This window comes from Pseudophryne corroboree, chromosome 2 (genome assembly GCF_028390025.1).
Source record: "Pseudophryne corroboree isolate aPseCor3 chromosome 2, aPseCor3.hap2, whole genome shotgun sequence".
NCBI lineage: Eukaryota > Metazoa > Chordata > Amphibia > Anura > Myobatrachidae > Pseudophryne > Pseudophryne corroboree.
The window spans coordinates 613,084,400-613,105,315 of NC_086445.1; the positions used below are offsets into that span (position 1 = coordinate 613,084,400).

Consider the following 20,916-nt stretch of genomic DNA (forward strand, 5'->3'; position numbering starts at 1 on the left):
TCTACCCAGTGGGCTGTCACAGTCATATAGTCCTGAGTCTGCCCTGCTCCACTTGTCCACATGTCCGTGGTTAAGTGGACATTGGGTACAACTGCATTTTTTAGGACACTGGTGACTCTTTTTCTGACGTCTGTGTACATTTTCGGTATCGCCTGCCTAGAGAAATGGAACCTAGATGGTATTTGGTACCGGGGACACAGTACCTCAATCAAGTCTCTAGTTGCCTGTGAATTAACGGTGGATACCGGACACACGTTTCTAACCACCCAGGCTGACAAGACCTGAGTTATCCGCTTTGCAGCAGGATGACTGCTGTGATATTTCATCTTCCTCGCAAAGGACTGTTGGACAGTCAATTGCTTACTGGAAGTAGTACAAGTGGTCTTCCGACTTCCCCTCTTGGATAACGATCGACTCCCAGCAGCAGCAACAACAGCAGCGCCAGCAGCAGTAGGCGTTACACTCAAGGATGCATTGGAGGAATCCCAGGCAGCAGAGGACTCGTCAGACTTGCCAGTGACATGGCCTGCAGGACTATTGGCTTTCCTGTGTAAGGTGGAAATTGACACTGAGGGAGTTGGTGGTGTGGTTTGCAGGAGCTTGGTTACAAGAGGAAGGGATTTAGTGGTCAGTGGACTGCTTCCGCTGTCATCCAAAGTTTTTGAACTTGTCACTGACTTCTGATGAATGCGGTCCAGGTGACGTATAAGGGAGGATGTTCCTAGGTGGTAAACGTCCTTACCCCTACTTATTACAGCTTGACAAAGGCAACACACGGCTTGACACCTGTTGTCCGCATTTGTGTTGAAATAATTCCACACCGAAGAGGTGATTTTTTTTGTATTTTGACCAGGCATGTCAATGGCCATATTCGTCCCACGGACAACAGGTGTCTCCCCGGGTGCCTGACTTAAATAAACCACCTCACCATCAGAATTCTCCTTGTCAATTTCCTCCCCAGCGCCAGCAACACCCATATCCTCATCCTGGTGTACTTCAACAGTGACATCTTCAATTTGACTATCAGGAACTGGACTGCGGGTGCTCCTTCCAGCACTTGCAGGGGGCGTGCAAATGGTGGAAGGCGCAAGCTCTTCCCGTCCAGTGTTGGGAAGGTCAGGCATCGCAACCGACACAATTGGACTCTCCTTGGGGATTTGTGATTTAGAAGAACGCACAGTTCTTTGCTGTGCTTTTGCCAGCTTAAGTCTTTTCATTTTTCTAGCGAGAGGATGAGTGCTTCCATCCTCATGTGAATCTGAACCACTAGCCATGAACATAGGCCAGGGCCTCAGCCGTTCCTTGCCACTCCGTGTCGTAAATCGCATATTGGCAAGTTTACGCTTCTCATCAGACGCTTTCAATTTTGATTTTTGGGTCATTTTACTGAACTTTTGTTTTTTGGATTTTACATGCTCTCTACTATGACATTGGGCATCGGCCTTGGCAGACGACGTTGATGGCATTTCATCGTCTCGGCCATGACTAGTGGCAGCAGCTTCAGCACAAGGTGGAAGTGGATCTTGATCTTTCCCTATTTTACCCTCCACATTTTTATTCTCCATTTTTTAATGTGTGGAATTATATGCCAGTATCAATAGCAATGGCCTACTACTATATATACTGCGCACAACTGAAATGCACCACAGGTATGGATGGATAGTATACTTGACGACACAGAGGTAGGTAGACCAGTGGCCTTCCGTACCGTACTGCTATATATACTGGTGGTCACTGTCAGCAAACTGCAAAACTAAAATGCACCACAGGTATAGAATCTAGATGGATAGTATACTTGTCGACACAGAGGTAGGTAGAGCAGTAGCCTTCCGTACCGTACTGCTATATATACTGATGGTCACAGTCAGCAAACTGCAAAACTAAAATGCACCACAGGTATAGAATCTAGATGGATAGTATACTTGTCGACACAGAGGTAGGTAGAGCAGTGGCCTTCCGTACCGTACTGCTATAAATACTGGTGGTCACTGTCAGCAAACTGCAAAACTAAAATGCACCACAGGTATAGAATCTAGATGGATAGTATACTTGACGACACAGAGGTAGGTAGAGCAGTGGCCTTCCGTACCGTACTGCTATATATACTGCAGGGACGTGCGGTGAGCTAAATGGATCAGGAGGCACTGGCTAGCCTCAGAGCCAGATTTACATGCAATATATGAGCCAAAGGGTACATCTGGGCATTATACACAGGTGTTGCAGTATAAACTCCTGGAAATTTGGTAAGTTTTGATCAGAGATGTGCGGAAAAGATAAGCAGGTGAGGCACTGCCTCACCTGCCATAGACTTTTTACTCCAGAGTTTTGGCTATAAAAATGGTTAGAATAATGCAAAGAAGATATTTCAAACAGATTATTTGTATTTTTCATATATTTTATTCAGTCAAAACTCTGGTTCAAACGTAAGTATGACAGGAAAGGCTCTTCCTCACCTGCCTCACCCCACCGCACGTCACTGATATACTGGTGGTCACTGTCAGCAAAACTCTGCACTGTACTCCTCCTATATAATACTGCTGGTCCCCAGTCCCCACAATAAAGCAGTGTGAGCACAGATATATGCAGCACACTGAGCACAGATATGGAGCATTTTTCAGGCAGACAACGTATAATACTGGTGGTCACTGGTCAGCAAAACTCTGCACTGTACTCCTCCTATATAATACTGCTGGTCCCCAGTCCCCACAATAAAGCAGTGTGAGCACAGATATATGCAGCACACTGAGCACAGATATGGAGCGTTTTTCAGGCAGACAACGTATAATACTGGTGGTCACTGGTCAGCAAAACTCTGCACTGTACTCCTCCTATATAATACTGCTGGTCCCCAGTCCCCACAATAAAGCAGTGTGAGCACAGATATATGCAGCACACTGAGCACAGATATGGAGCATTTTTCAGGCAGACAACGTATAATACTGGTGGTCACTGGTCAGCAAAACTCTGCACTGTACTCCTCCTATATAATACTGCTGGTCCCCAGTCCCCACAATAAAGCAGTGTGAGCACAGATATATGCAGCACACTGAGCACAGATATGGAGCGTTTTTTCAGGCAGACAACGTATAATACTGGTGGTCACTGGTCAGCAAAACTCTGCACTGTACTCCTCCTATATAATACTGTTGGTCCCCAGTCCCCACAATAAAGCAGTGTGAGCACAGATATATGCAGCACACTGAGCACAGATATGGAGCATTTTTCAGGCAGACAACGTATAATACTGGTGGTCACTGGTCAGCAAAACTCTGCACTGTACTCCTCCTATATAATACTGCTTGTCCCCAGTCCCCACAATAAAGCAGTGTGAGCACAGATATATGCAGCACACTGAGCACAGATATGGAGCGTTTTTCAGGCAGACAACGTATAATACTGGTGGTCACTGGTCAGCAAAACTCTGCACTGTACTCCTCCTATATAATACTGCTTGTCCCCAGTCCCCACAATAAAGCAGTGTGAGCACAGATATATGCAGCACACTGAGCACAGATATGGAGCGTTTTTCAGGCAGACAACGTATAATACTGGTGGTCACTGGTCAGCAAAACTCTGCACTGTACTCCTCCTATATAATACTGCTGGTCCCCAGTCCCCACAATAAAGCAGTGTGAGCACAGATATATGCAGCACACTGAGCACAGATATGGAGCGTTTATCAGGCAGAGAACGGATAAAACTGATGGTCACTGATCAGCAAAACTCTGCACTGTACTCCTCCTATATAATACAGCTGCTCCCCAGTCCCCACAATTAAGCAATAAGCACAAATATTTGCAGCAACATTAATAAACGGAGAGGACGCCAGCCACGTCCTCTCCCTAACATTTCCAATGCATGAGTGAAAATGGCGGCGACGCGCGGCTCCTTATATAGAATCCGAATCTCGCGAGAATCCGACAGCGGGATGATGACGTTCGGGCGCGCTCGGGTTAACCGAGCCATACGGGAGAATCCGAGTATGCCTCGGACCCGTGTAAAATGGGTGAAGTTCGGGGGGGGGGGGGGGTTCGGTTTTCGAGGAACCGAACCCGCTCATCACTAGTTCCAACACCTGCAGTCATCGATTTCGACAGCTGCAGGTGGCGATGCCTTATCTCCACAGCAGGGACAGAGCTGTCCCTAGCTGTGGCAGGTGCTGGCTCTGGGCTGCAGAGGAGATCTTGCGAGACTTGCGAGATCTCGCGCATGCCCAGTGAGCCAGCCGGGAAGCGCCTCAGCGCCTCAGCACTAAGCTGATGCATTGTGGATGGGATTGCCGGAGGGTGGAATTTTCACTCCCCCTCTCCGGCTAGTGCTTCTGATAGGCCTATGTAAAGATACCGGCGCTATATGTATTAGTATCATACATTTATCCCTGTAGGAGGTTTCGCAGAGGTATAAAGTTCCTGAGATACAGTCTTTAAGTTCCTTTTTTCTTTGACCATTACATACTGTATTTGTAAATGTAGCAGAGTCTACAAATAGAGTGAGTATGATGATAGTGTCAATTCATAGGACTTTGTGATATGGTTGGAGTACTTCCAGCAGAACAAGACTGATAGAAATAATTTTGAACAGAACACTTAAAGAGGAATTTAATTAGTCACTGTAAATACTGCGGCTGATTGATCCCTGGGGTTATTCAATTGTCCCTGATAGCTGGCACTATCAGGGATTTTCTTTTGCCTTCCCAGAGGCAGGTGAAACAAAATCACTGATAAGTACCTTTTTTTTGTGGCCGCAATCACGAAAATACATGGATCCGGGAACTTATCCCAGATCCTATGTGTTTTCACCCAAAGACAGGACATTTTTAGTGCAGTAAAATCTGTCACAACAGGCTGAGGTTGAGAATCCGTAGGCTGGGTATTTGTTGGAGGAGTGGCTACAGGAGCAGGGAGAAATTGAGGAGGATGGATGTTGTTCCTTCTCAAATAATTTGAGGTTCAAGGATGAGTAACTAAAGAACAGAACTTTAAGAACAAGGCTACAATACTATGGATGGGTCTGAGAGAATGTACACTGAAGTGATGTTGCTGAGGAACTCAAAGAACGCTGCTGAAGACTGAATACTGACCATGCGTGGATGAAGAACACTGTATATTACTATTGAAGAATGGATGCTGCGGTGACGTGACTGAAGAACACTGGATATTTCTGCTGAAGAATGAATGCTGCGCTGACGTGACTGAAAATCACTGAATATTACTGTTGAAGAATGGATGCTGGAAAGTCGTGGCTGGAGGGCACTGTGGATGACTAGGGAACCCCTCTATGCCCGGAGGGTGGACTGCAGAACAGAGGAACCTCTGGCAGGGGTGCAGTGGAGAATGACAGGCAGACTTGTACTACAGAGTTAGAGACCCTTTGGATCACGGGAAAAACAACGGGGAACCTGAGGGAGCTCAGACCTGGAGATTTTGCTCTAGGCAGTAACATAAAGCACTAGCAGCATGCAAGAGTGGGCTGACCCCTTTTGTAAGAGGAAGCTGCCTCCCAATGGACTGAGCATAACGCTGAGCTCAGCGAATGGCCACAGAGACTGTTGGTCTGCAAACATGGTGGCTCCCAGTGCTGCAGACACATGGGAGCACGCCCCTTTCACTGGTGTTTCTATAATGGGTGCAGTGTGTGAGGTGCACATGAGGCCCTGAGTCCAGAGGGGGCTCACACCGCACACACTGCACCCATTTTTAAAATACTCACCCCTCCTAAGTCCAGCGCCGGCATCCGCAGCGCTGTGAACACAGTAAAAATGGCTCAGCGGCCATTTTCACGGAGTTCTGCGCATGCGCAGTAGAGAAATCTCAGGGAAATGGCCGCCGCGCCATTTTCCCGGAGGTCTGAGCATGCGCAGTAGAATCTGAGCCCTCTAGAACTCAGACTCTACAGCGCTCCTGGCAGAGAGGAGGGGGCCCGAACGGAGGAGGCTGAACATGGGCCTCCTCCTCTCTTAAAACGCCCCTGGCCCCTTTACACACCAGGTCCTCTGTCTCCTCCTCTCCGGCAGTTGCACTGTTACCGCTGCCCGCCTGCCTGACAAAAGCACCAGCAGCTAACTGGACTCAATATGTTTATGTGTACTGTAGTGTCCAGCAAGAGCGCCCCATCAGATCATTCGACAGTGCCAGGTCCGGTAAGGCAAAGTCATAGTCTGCGGTGTTACACAGTTCATATTATGCCATATTATTGTATCCCAAGTTATCAATATGGCACATTTTACTGCTGCCAGTACACGTGCCACACAGTGCCCCTAGTTCACATTATGCCACACAGTGTTTAGCAGGCAATACCGGTAACCTTGTAGACAACTTTGCGACCTGTATATAGCTGAGTCAAGACCCAGAGGTGGGCCCTCAAAGCCTGTGAGATCCACAGCAATGGCACTCCCCGCAACCACTATGCCCATGTATGGCACTGACTTACCTATCCTGAAGCACCTCCAATCTTCAGGGTAGTCACCACAGTAAAAGCCAATACCCTGCAATTTCCCAGGACAAGTTACACAAATCTTATTTTGGTAAAGCGCTGCAAGCTATACACCCCAAATATCAGGTCACCATGTCTGTTTTAACCGACTTTTTTCATTGCTTCAACAAAATTTGAGCTTAGTAAAATTATGACTGCAATCTTATTGGGTCTTATTTGTCAATGAACCCTAATTGTTGCTATATTTTTAATTAGTTCTACTATCTTCGTGCCACCAAATGCATGATGAGATTGATTACTACATTTAGCCATCTGCTATACTGGAGCTTGTTTACATTGTAAACATCAGTGGCGCACCCAGGGGGGGGTTTCCGAGCACCCAGAAACCCCCCTCCACTAAAAAAAAGCTGCATGAGTATTATTAATGGCTGTCTAGCGTCCTCTGCAGCCTGCTGTCTTCCTGGTGGCACTTGAAAGTGCAATAAAAGTTTACTTTATTTTAATTATAGTACATATATATCCATGTGCATACATATATACACATGTATATACATACATACATATAAACACACACACACACACACACACACACACACACACACACACACATATATGATATATATACATGTGTATATATATATACACGTGTACTGTATGTGTATATATATATATATATATATATGTATGCATGTTTAATATGCTATGTATATGTATGTGTGTGTATATATATATATATATATATACACGGTATATATATATATGTGTAGAGATATAGAATATATATATATATATATATATACATACATATACATACACACACACACACACACAGACACACTAGTTTTACGGACCCAGCATATACTGGGTCACCACAGTCCCCTCCCCCGTGATTGGCTCCACCCAGTTCTGGAAACCCTCCCATGCAAATCCTGCGTTTGCCACTGATTGTAAACATTAAGGAACCACTAACCCCCCCGCAAAAAAAAAAAAAGCAGAAGTAAGCTTTCAGGCATGAATTCTGGTGGCAAAATGCATTATTGAGTATTAAGCTATCTGACAGTATGTTAAGTGTCTTTATCCACTATTTTTTTTTATTTAGTACAGTATATAACGGCTGCTGCAATAAATACTCACATTGTATGGAAGTATGAGGCTCTTTTTTTCCCAGGGGTCAGGAGCACTGTCATGAACACTGTCGTGAGAAAAAGAGCTAGGACCACTCCGATTATTGCTCCAGCTGCAGCCAATGACGAGGTGTCCAGTAATGGGTAATCTGTAACACAACATATTTATCAGACGGCCACTCATTTTATCTAAACATCTTAATTATCTGCTTATGTGTTTGGTTATTAATATGAATCTGATGTTGTCCTGACAGGGCGGTTTGAAGAGTGGAGGGGGCCAGAATGTATTCTCCATGCTGTAACCCCCTCTTGCAGGTGCTTGCCCCATGATTCTCTCTGCCGGTCCCATCCCCTAATTGTATGATGTTGTGATGTCATGCAGAGGAACATGGCCACCAAGCAACGACATGTGCAGCTCCACTCACACACCCCAGTACAGCCCTGTGCCATCGTTTTCTGTATTTGCGTAAAATCTCTTGGTGATTTCTCTACTGAGCATGCGCATATATCTGAAAAAATGGCTGCAGCACCAATTTCCTGGTGAGTTATGTGGAGCACGCTATTCACATTACACCACACAGTAGTGTCGGTAACAGACATTGCACCACACAGTAGTGTTGGTTATACACATTACACCGAACATTATACTGCACAGTAGTGTCCGTTATTTACATTACACCGCACAGTAGTGTCCTTTTTTCACATTACACCGCACAGTAGTGTATATATATAGTGAAGCAATATTGTGAAACAGGGACATGGGACTCCAGGTCGACACCAAAAAGGTCGATTCACCTTAGGTCGACACCTGAAATAGGTCAACATGGACAAAAGGTCGACATGGAAAAAGGTTGACATGAGTTTTTAATGTTTTTTTAGTGTCGTTTTCTTCGTAGAGTGACCAGGAACCCCAACTAGTGCACCGTGTCCCCTCGCAAGGTGCCTCGCTCCACTACCGCTGCGTCATAATTGTAGTCCACATGGATCGTAAAGTATGGAACAGTTCAGTTTTCCATTTCGACCTTGTCCATGTGAAAATTTTGTCCATGTCGACATATTGAAGGTGTCGACCTAAGGTGTGTCGACCAATTGGTGTTGACCTAAGGTGTATTGACCTTTATGGTGTCGACCTGGAGTCCGAATACCATTAAACAGTATGCCAATAAGGTCACAGAACATGCTGCCATAATGCTTAATATTATGATTTCTGGTGATCACACAGAGGCACAGTGTGAGAAGGTCAGGACTTCTTAGTGAACTGTCCCGGGCGTTGGGATACACGCCTAGTCATGCTGCCGCCTCTTTCCTCTGTGCACAATACAGTGCAGTGCTCCGAGCAGCAGCATTCTAATTATGTGCATGCCAGTAACACTACCATACAGGCAAGGCGTTCTCATTTGGATGATAACCGTGGCCATCGATTGGCTGATAATCACTGATCAGTGGCGGGATGCATCAAGTGATGAGCGGATTCGGTTTTACTCGGTTTTACTCGGTTCTCAAAACAGAATCTTATTGGCTATCCAAAACACGTGACATCAGTGAGTCAATAAGATTCGGTTTTGAGAACCGAGTAAAACCGAGTAAAACTGAATCCGCTCATGATTCAAAATGCGGTGCTTGATGTATCCCGCCCTGTGTCTTAATTGTAGGTACATATTTAAAAAAAACAACCATAGTAATATTATAACCCACATATAGATTGGTAAATGCTCAATTAGCTTAGTGATATCATTCAGGTGCTCGAAAGGAAGGGGTATTTCTGAGCAAGAAAAAAAGCAATTGGTTTCCCCAGCACCCTGAATGATAACAGTAACCAGATATAAATCCCACATGATAATAGAATTCAGAGATCTTCGTTACACATATTTGCGCAAATGTGTGGTTAAGCCCCAAAGCCGCATCAAGGCCTCTCTGTATATTTGGGGTCCCTAGCGCTATATCTAGGTGCAGGGTGTGGCACCCCAAAACACCAGAATGAGCCAGAAAGCCCAGCGTGGCATACAAGTGTAAAAAACTATAGTGTTAATAAATTAGTATTTAGGAAGCAGAGGCTATAGAGAGGGTGATACAAACATGAAATGTAATTAAAATAGAGAAATAGTGTTAGAAAATTAATAAGTGAAAAGTGTTAATAGAATGTAAAGGTATGCCACACTAAAGCCATCCAGCTCAGCCAGTCCAGAGGCACCACACCTCACACCTCCATTACCCCAATCTGGGTCTAATATTAACCAGCAAGGAGCCACATGATAATGGCTCCTTACTAAAATATGTCTAAGCTAAGAGCTACCTACCTTGGAGCAACCCCATAATGCTCCATGTGGCATGTCAGGGCCTGCACCTCCTCCTAATGCAGGAACCTCTCTGCCTCTCACAACAGACATATAGATTGGTAAATGCTCAATTAGCTTAGTGATATCATTCAGGTGCTCGAAAGGAAGGGGTATTTCTGAGCAAGAAAAAAAGCAATTGGTTTGCCCAGCACCCTGAATGATAACAGTAACCAGATATAAATCCCACATGATAATAGAATTCAGAGATCTTCGTTACACATATTTGCGCAAATGTGTGGTTAAGCCCCAAAGCCGCATCAAGGCCTCTCTGTATATTTGGGGTCCCTAGCGCTATATCTAGGTGCAGGGTGTGGCACCCCAAAACACCAGAATGAGCCAGAAAGCCCAGCGTGGCATACCAGTGTAAAAAACTATAGTGTTAATAAATTAGTATTTAGGAAGCCGAGGCTATAGAGAGGGTGATACAAACATGAAATGTAATTAAAATAGAGAAATAGTGTTAGAAAATTAATAAGTGAAAAGTGTTAATAGAATGTAAAGGTATGCCACACTAAAGCCATCCAGCTCAGCCAGTCCAGATGCACCACACCTCACACCTCCATTACCCCAATCTGGGTCTAATATTAACCAGCAAGGAGCCACATGATAATGGCTCCTTACTAAAATATGTCTAAGCTAAGAGCTACCTACCTTGGAGCAACCCCATAATGCTCCATGTGGCATGTCAGGGCCTGCACCTCCTCCTAATGCAGGAACCTCTCTGCCTCTCACAACAGACATATATATTGGTAGATGCTCAATTAGCTTAGTGATATCATTCAGGTGCTCGAAAGGAAGGGGTATTTCTGAGCAAGAAAAAAAGCAATTGGTTTCCCCAGCACCCTGAATGATAACAGTAACCAGATATAAATCCCACATGATAATAGAATTCAGAAATCTTCGTTACACATCAGTGAGTCAATAAGATTCGGTTTTGAGAACCGAGTAAAACCGAGTAAAACTGAATCCGCTCATGATTCAAAATGCGGTGCTTGATGTATCCCGCCCTGTGTCTTAATTGTAGGTACATTGGCCCTCATTCCGAGTTGTTCGCTCGGTATTTTTCATCGCATCGCAGTGAAAATCCGCTTAGTACGCATGCGCAATGTTCGCACTGCGACTGCGCCAAGTAACTTTACTATGAAGATAGTATTTTTACTCACGGCTTTTTCTTCGCTCCGGCGATCGTAATGTGATTGACAGGAAATGGGTGTTACTGGGCGGAAACACGGCGTTTCAGGGGCGTGTGGCTGAAAACGCTACCGTTTCCGGAAAAAACGCAGGAGTGGCCGGGGAAACGGTGGGAGTGCCTGGGCGAACGCTGGGTGTGTTTGTGACGTCAACCAGGAACGACAAGCACTGAAATGATCGCACAGGCAGAGTAAGTCTGGAGCTACTCTGAAACTGCTAAGTAGTTAGTAATCGCAATATTGCGAATACATCGGTCGCAATTTTAAGAAGCTAAGATTCACTCCCAGTAGGCGGCGGCTTAGCGTGTGTAACTCTGCTAAATTCGCCTTGCGACCGATCAACTCGGAATGAGGGCCATATTTAAAAAAAACAACCATAGTAATATTATAACCCTACTGAAATTGTAGACCTGTATAGAAACCTTATAATGAATTCAGAAACACCAACGTTGGAGAACACTGTACCCAGGAGACCAAACGTGTCAACTGCACAGCTAAATATTGTAGTATACCTTCAGGTTAAGAAGAGCCAAGCCACCTGAACCTTTGATCTAGTCAAAATATTAATCTTAATTTTGGGCATCCTCTCACACCAGACAAAAGAGGAGAAAATGCTACTGATTTGTGTCACTTTTTTTTTTATATCGATATAATGGAAACAACCGCACTGTATAATACCAATAACTACTGACCACCACTAAGAAACACAGATAAGTTTATTGAATTTATCACAGGAACATCACTATGTAAGTGTTATTGTTTGTTGATTGCACCTCATCATCTAAAATACTACACGCAGTAGGCGCCTCTCTTCCACTTTCACAGATTTCTCTAAGTGGGAGTACAACTGGTTCTACAGATTGGCTGCCACCCTCCACTCAGAGAAGGTGTCTATATATTCACAGACTTCTTCAATTTATTAACTCTTGATTTAATTTAATTTATTTTGGTTGACTTTAATGTGTTGCAACAATTCACGGATTCACATTGTTACACAAATATTATATACAAGCATACAGGTACATGTTTATGTTGCAGTAAAAATCAACACCGTAACAGAACAGCAGTACCCCCTGTTCCGGCCCCATTACCTAAAACTGCGACATCGTGTCCTGGGAAGTAGAGTTTCACAGGCCGCTGACTGCATGTCCGGAACGTTCCTTAGATGCTCAGGGCATCTCTGCTGTAGGGCTACTGGCTGCAAGGTTCTGTTACTGGAATCATGAAAGCCATATGCACGTTCCATGGAGCAGCAATGATATGCCTGTGTGCCTGAACCATGTGCACACCCCTAGTTACAGCCCTGTTCAGAATTGTATGATATACTGAATTAAATCCCATGCTAAATGAGCCCCACTATCAGTGGCGAAACTAGCGAGCGGTGGGCCCCGGTGCGACAAAATGCTTTGCCCCCACCCCTCCCCCTCATCCCGTCCAAGTCCACCCCCTCACCTCTGGAGATGATCTGGTGAGGAGGACCTGCTCAGTGGCTGTGGATATGGATACCTAGCAACGGTGCCGTAACTAGACATTTTAGCGCTGTGTGCAAGAAATGGCAGCGGAGCCCCCCCTATGTAAAACAGGGGCAGTGCGCGTCATAGGCGCGCGCAAAAAATATAGGGGCATGGCTTCATGGGGAAAGGGTGTGGCCACAAAATAGTACCAATTCATATAACGGTGCACAGTAGTCTCCATTATTCAAATTACAGTGCACAGTAGCACCACTACACCAGGTAGAGACCCTTTTACACATTATGGCATACAGATTCCCATTTTTACACATTACGGCAGACAGAGTCCCCTTTTTACACATTACGGCAGACAGTGTCCCCTTTTTACACATTACGGCAGACAGTGTCCCCTTTTTACACATTACGGCAAACAGAGTCCCTTTTTTTACACATTACAGCAGACAGTCCTCTTTTTTATACATTGCGGGAGACAGCATACCCATTTTACACATTACGGGAGACAGCATCCCCTTTTTACACATTACGGCAGACAGCATCCCCTTTTTACACATTACGGCAGACAGCATCCCCTTTTTACACTTTATGGCAGACAGAGTCCCCTTTTTTACACATTACAGCAGACAGTCCCCCTTTTTACACATTACGGCAGATAGAGCCCCCTTTTTGTACACATTACAGCAGACAGTCCCCCTTTTTACACATTACGGCAGACAGAGCCCCCTTTTTTACACATTACAGCAGACAGCGTCCCCTTTTTACACATTACGGCAGATAGTCCCCCTTTTTACACATTATGGCAGACAGACAGAGTATAGGTAGATAGATAGATAGATAGATAGATAGATAGATAGAAAGAAAGAACAGATTATACTTACTGTCACCGCTGGCAGGCAGGCTCCTCGGTGCAGCAGCTTCTGGCAGATCCCGGGCAGGGAAGAAGGAGTAGGAAGGAGGGGGACTCGAGAGCCGCAGCATTCACAGCGGCGGCGGGCAGCCTATGTGGAAGAAGAGGGACAGCTGCAGTGGCGCCTTCACCAATTACACTGCTCTGCTGCGCTCCCTCCTCCTCCTTCCCCCCGTGGCCGCTGCATCCCTGCTGCTCCTCTCCTCTGTTGGCGGAGGTGGCCCGCAACACACAGCAGCATGTAATGAGTCAGTTTGACTCATTACATGCCGTGCTGGCTTTGGGTCTCTTGACAGTGGCGGTCCCCAGTGCAAGGCACCGCTTGCACTGGTGGTAGTTCCGCCACTGCCCACTATGTGCTGTACAGTTATCCTTTTAGAACCATATGACTTTGGGGGTAATTCAGATCTGATCAAATATGTGCTAAATTTTGCACATCTATGATCAGTTTCTCAGACATGCGGGAGGACGTCCAGCACAGGGCTAGTCTGCCCCGCATGTCTGGCCCTACCTCCCCGCAAGGATGCAAAAGCACCGCTCAGCATCAATATCAATGTTTTTGCAGCCGGTGAGTTGCTCCCTGCCAGCGCAGCTCCTGCGCTCTGGCAGGGGACTACCCGCTGCATCCTGGGTCGCAGCAACAGCATGTGACATCACGCAGCCGCCGCGGCCCACCCCCGCAATGGTCTGGGCACGCTTGTGTTGTTTCTATCAGCGCCCCACCAACGGCGTTCTAACACTATTGGCATGCCCCCTCGGGGTGCGCGAGCGCACTCTACAAAGGTATTCAGACTGCGATCCAATCTGAATTACCCCTTTGTCTCGTATGCTAGGAAGAAATGTTGTTAATGTAATGGAAATCTGTTCTGAAATGGGTGTGGCTTTGCATAAAGGGGCATGGCATTGCAGGAAAAGACTACCTTATACCCCAGTTTTGCAACCTGCATGACCAGACATTGGCCACCACAGGAAAAAAAATAATCCTGATTCATGCCCCTTTCATTATTTTTAAGTTTTCCTTCTTATAGTAATGCCCAGTATACATTATGCCACATACTGAAATGGACCTTAGACATTATGCCACACACAATAATGCCCATGACACAATATGCCGCACACCATAATGCCCCGACACATTATGCCATACACAATAATGCCTGTGACACATTATGCCACGCATCGCAATGCCCGTTATACATTATGCTACACGCTGCAATGCCCCTGATACATTATAGCACTTACAATGCCTGTGACACATTATGACACACACCACAATGCCAGTTATACATTATGCCACACACTGCAATGCCCCAGAGACATCATACCACATACCACAATGCCCGTGATATAGTATGCCACACACCGTAATGCCTGTGACACATTATGACACACACCACAATGTCCATGATACATTATGCCACACACCGCAATGCCCATTACACATTAAGCCCTACAGTAAGGCTTCTAATTACTTTTAAACTACCTGCTCGTTGCCAGGGGTTTCATGATTTTGGTTCCATGCACGGTGCCAGAGGGTTTCATGCTCAGGGTGTCATGCTCGTTGCCAGGGGTTTCATGCGCTAGGTGTTATGCTTGTTGCCAGAGGTATCATGTGCTGGGTTTCAACTTTGTTGCCAGGGGGTAATATTCATTGCCAGGGGTTTCATGCATTGGGAGTCATGCTCGTTGCTAGGGGGTAATGCTTGTTGCCAGGGATTTCATGAGCTGGGTGTTGTGCTTGTAACCAGGGGGTAATGCTTGTTGCTAGGGCTGTGCTCCCAGTGCCAGATATACCCCCACATTGCCAGATACACATATACCCCCAGTGCCCCATACGCCCCCACTGTGCCAGCTACACACATACCCCCAGTGCAAGGTACACATATACCTCCAGTGCCAAATATGCCCCCCCCAGTGCCAGGTACACATATACCCCCAGTGCCAAATATGCCCCCCCAGTGCCAGGTACACATATACCCCCAGTGACAAGTACACATATACCCCCAGTGCCAAATATGCCCCCCCCCCCAGTGCCAGCTACACACATACCCCCATTGCCAAATATGCCCCCCCAGTGCCAAATATGCCCCTCCAGTGCCAGGTACACATATACCCCCAGTGCCAAATATGCCTCCCAGTGCCAGCTACACATATACCCCCAGTGACAAATATGCCCCCCCCCCCAGTGCCAGGTACACATATACCCCCAGTGCCAAGTACACATAATATACCCCGAGTGCTAAATATGCCCCACCAGTGCCAGGTACACATACACCCCCAGTGCAGTGTCAAATATGCCCCCCCCAGTGCCAGGTACACATATACCCCCAGTGCCAAATATGCCCCCCCCCCAGTGCCAGGTACACACCCTCCCCGAGCTCCCCGGGTTGCTGCTGCTGTGAGTTTTGAGAAGGAGCCGGAGGGGCAGGAGGGCACAGCACGTGCCACTCCTGTGTATCCCTCCTGTGTCTCCAGTGGCGTGTCTGTCAAATGAAATGCCGGTTTGTGAGCCAGTCAGAGATCACGAACCGGCACTTCATTTAACAGACACGCCGCTGCCGCCGGAGACCCAGGAGGGACACACAGGAGAGGCGCGCGCTGTGCCCTCCCGCCCCTCTGGCTCCTTCCCAAAACATAACCACCAAATGTATTATTTTGCAAACCACCGTCATAACTAAGCAAGAGTGATGAAATCACAGCCAATTGGTATATGGCATTGTGATGCTATAAAAAGGGACTCAAACATGTGTGCTACTGTGGATGTAGGAGAATTATGTATTTTTTAGCAATTGTATGCAAATCATCTACAGTACTTCATCATCTATGCACCATGATAAAATCAGCAGAGCAGAAGCAGCAAGGAGGCAGAAGAGGAGTATCACGAGCTGCAGTGCCAGTAGATGCTACACAGGCCTAGATCTTTCTGTGGGCACTTAAACCTCAACTCACTTTTTTTAATGCAAGGTCATATTGATGGTTCGCCATACCAACCTTATGCATCTCTATGACCAGGATAGACAGTATGTGGAGCCTGGCATGGCATGATCACGTTATGGGCCTAATTCACAGTTGCACGCTAGGCTGATGTTCATGTAGCTGAGTGATTTTTTTTGCAGCTGTGCATCTGCAAAAAATCCTCTATAAAGTTGTAGCTTTTAAAGCTATCATTTTTGATGCATTTAGATATAGAAAAAAAAACCAGCCTATATACTGTGTCTGCATAATAATATTTATTTTAGTAGTGCAATACCTTAAACACTTAAATCAACAAACTTATTGGTTTAAGGAACCAGAGCTCAATAAACTGGCAACTGTGGCTGGTCTGCCATTATCTTTTGAACTGTTTCTTTTGACATATTCAAGTGCATTTTGCATGAAAACATCATACTTACTCCAATACGTGGAACCTGTGCTGGAAGACATGACTCATGACTCATGCATGAATCATGGAACCTGCGCAGGAAGACATGACTCATTACTCATGCACTGATCGTGAAACCTGAGCTGGAAGACATGACTCATGACTCATGCATGAATCATGGAACCTGCGCAAGAAGACATGACTCATGCATGGATCGTGGAACCTGCGTTGAAAGACATGACTTATGCATGAATCATGGAACCTATGCTAGAAGACATGTCTCATGTACGGATTGTGGAATCTGCGCTGAAAGACTTGGCTCATGCACTGATTGTGGAACCTGTGCTGGAAGACATGACTCATGCACGGATCGTGGAACCTGCACTGGAAGACATGACTCATGCACGGATCATGGAACATGCACTGGAAAACATGACTCATGCATGGATCATGGAACCTGCCCTGGAAGACGAGACTCATGCACGAATCGTGTAACCTGCACTGGAAGACATGACTCATGAACGAATCATGTAACCTGCACTGGAAGACATGACTCATGCACAAATTGTGGACCCTGTGCTGGAAGACACAACTTATGCACGGATCGTAGAACCTGCTCTGGAAGACATGACTTAGGCACGGATCATGGAACCTGCACTGGAAAACATGACCATGCATGGATTGTGGAACCTGCGCTGGAAGACGAGACTCATGCATGAATCGTGTAACCTGGGCTGGAAGACATGACTCATGCATGAATCATGTAACCTGCACTGGAAGACATGACTCATGCACAAATTGTGGAACCTGTGCTAGAAGACACGACTTATGCACGGATCGTAGAACCTGCTCTGGAAGACATGACTCAGGCACGGATCGTACAACCTGCGCTGGAAGACATGACTCATGCACGGATTATGGAACCTGTGCTGGAAGACATGACTCATGCACGGATCGTGGAACCTGCACTGGAAAACATGACTCATGCACGGATCGTAGACCCTGCCCTGGAAGACATGACTCAGGCACGGATCGTACAACCTGCGCTGGAAGACATGACTCATGCACGGATTATGGAATCTGTTCTGGAAGACATGACTCATGCACGGATCGTGGAACCTGCACTGGAAAACATGACTCATGCATGGATTGTGGAACCTGCACTGGAAAACATGACTCATGCATGGATCCTGCGCTGGAAGACGAGACTCATGCACGAATCATGGAACCTGCGCTGGCAGACATGACTCATGAACGAATCATGTAACCTGCACTGGTAAACATGACTCATGCATGGATCGTGGAACCTGCGCTGGAAGACGAGACTCATGCACGAATCATGTAACCTGCGCTGGAAGACATTACTCATAAACGAATCATGTAACCTGCACTGGAAGACATGACTCATGCACAAATTGTGGAACCTGTGCTAGAAGACACAACTTATGCACGGATCGTAGAACCTGCTCTGGAAGACATGACTCAGGCATGGATCATGAAACCTGCACTGGAAAACATGACTCATGCATGGATCATGGAACCTGCGCTGGAAGACGAGACTCATGCACGAATCATGTAACCTGCGCTGGAAGACATGACTCATGAATGAATCATGTAACCTGCACTGGAAGACATGACTCATGCACAAATTTTGGAACCTGTGCTAGAAGACACAACTTATGCACGGATCGTAGAACCTGCTCTGGAAGACATGGCTCGGGCACGGATCATGGAACCTGCACTGGAAAACATGACTCATGCACGGATCGTGGAACCTGCACTGGAAGACATGACTCATGCACGGATCGTGGAACCTGCACTGGAAAACATGACTCATGCATGGATTGTGGAACCTGCACTGGAAGACGACTCATGCACGGATCGTGGAACCTGCACTGGAAAACATGACTCATGCATGGATTGTGGAACCTGCGCTGGAAGACGAGACTCATGCACGAATAGTGTAACCTGCGCTGGAAGACATGACTCATGAACGAATCATGTAACCTGCACTGGAAGACATGACTCATGCACAAATTGTGGAACCTGTGCTAGAAGACACAACTTATGCACGGATCGTAGAACCTGCTCTGGAAGACATGACTTATGCACGGATCATGGAACCTGCACTGGAAAACATGACTCATGTATGGATTGTGGAACCTGCGCTGGAAGACGAGACTCATGCATGAATCGTGTAACCTGGGCTGGAAGACATGACTCATACATGAATCATGTAACCTGCACTGGAAGACATGACTCATGCACAAATTGTGGAACCTGTGCTAGAAGACACGACTTATGCACGGATCGTAGAACCTGCTCTGGAAGACATGACTCAGGCACGGATCGTACAACCTGCGCTGGAAGACATGACTCATGTACGGATTGTGGAACCTGCACTGGAAAACATGACTCATGCATGGATTGTGGAACCTGTGCTGGAAGACATGACTCATGCATGGATCATGGAACCTGCGCTAAAAGACACGACTCATGCATGAATCATGGAACCTGCTCTGGAAGACATGACTCATGACTCATGCATGGATTATGGAACCTATGCTACAAGACATGACTCATGTATGGATTGTGGAACCTGTGCTGGAGGACATAACTCATGCATGGATCGTGGTACCTGAACTTGAAGACATGACTCATGCACGGATCGTGGAACCTGCACTGGAAAACATGACTCATGCATGGATTGTGGAACCTGCGCTGGAAGACATTACTCATGCACTAATCATGTAACCTGCACTGAAAGACATGATTCATGCACAATTGTGGAACCTGTGCTAGAAGACATGACTTATGCATGGATCATAGAACCTGCTCTGGAAGACATGACTCAGGCATGGATTGTACAACCTGCGCTGGAAGACATGACTCATGCATGGATCATGGAACCTGTGCTGGAAGACATGACTCATGACTCATGCATGATTCATGGAACCTGCTTTGGAAGACATGACTCATGACTCATGCATGGATCATGGAACCTGCGCTGAAAGACATGACTCATGCATGAATCACGGAACCTGCTTTGGAAGACATGACTCATGACACATGCATGGATTATGGAACCTATGCTATACGACATGACTCATGTACGGATTGTGGAACCTGTGCTGGAAGACAAGAATCATGCACGGATCGTGGAACCTGAATTTGAAGACATGACTCATGCACGGATCGTGGAACCTGCACTGGAAAACATGACTCATGCATGGATTGTGGAACCTGCGCTGGAAGACGAGACTCATGCACGAATCGTGTAACCTGCGCTGGAAGGCATGACTCATGAACGAATCATGTAACCTGCACTGGAAGACATGACTCATGCACAAATTGTGGAACCTGTGCTAGAAGACACAACTTATGCACGGATTGTAGAACCTGCTCTGGAAGACATGACTTATGCACGGATCATTGAACCTGCACTGGAAAACATGACTCATGCATGGATTGTGGAACCTGCGCTGGAAGACGAGACTCATGCATGAATCTTGTAACCTGGGCTGGAAGACATGACTCATGCATGAATCATGTAACCTGCACTGGAAGACATGACTCATGCACAAATTGTGGAACCTGTGCTAGAAGACACGACTTATGCACGGATCGTAGAATTTGCTCTGGAAGACATGACTCAGGCACGGATCGTACAACCTGCGCTGGAAGACATGACTCATGCACGGATTATGGAACCTGTGCTGGAAGACATGACTCATGCACGGATTGTGGAACCTGCACTGGAAAACATGACTCATGCATGGATTGTGGAACCTGTGCTGGAAGACATGACTCATGCATGGATCATGGAACCTGCGCTAAAAGACACCACTCATGCATGAATCATGGAACCTGCTCTGGAAGACATGACTCAGGCAAGGATCGTACAACTTGCGCTGGAAGACATAACTCATGCACGAATCATGGAACCTGCGCTGGAAGACATGACTCATTCACGGATCACGGGACCTGCCCTGGAAGACATGACTCATGCACAGATCGCCTCAGTAAAATTGCCTCCATTTCACATGAGCACAAAAAATGTCCATAAAACCATTGCCAGTGGTGAATTTCCCAATTAG

The 20,916-nt window shown here is 46.4% G+C and overlaps 1 protein-coding gene across 3 annotated transcripts in view; it reads right to left on the bottom strand.

The window, feature by feature from the left end:
* Positions 1–20,916, bottom strand: part of NECTIN3 (nectin cell adhesion molecule 3) — a 408,487-nt gene that overhangs the window by 216,960 nt on the left and 170,611 nt on the right. For all 3 annotated transcript variants that reach the window (XM_063954784.1, XM_063954783.1, XM_063954782.1), the window contains exon 6: positions 7,567–7,705. In XM_063954784.1, coding sequence (XP_063810854.1) covers positions 7,567–7,705 — 139 coding nt within the window. The remainder of the gene's footprint in view (positions 1–7,566; positions 7,706–20,916) is intronic.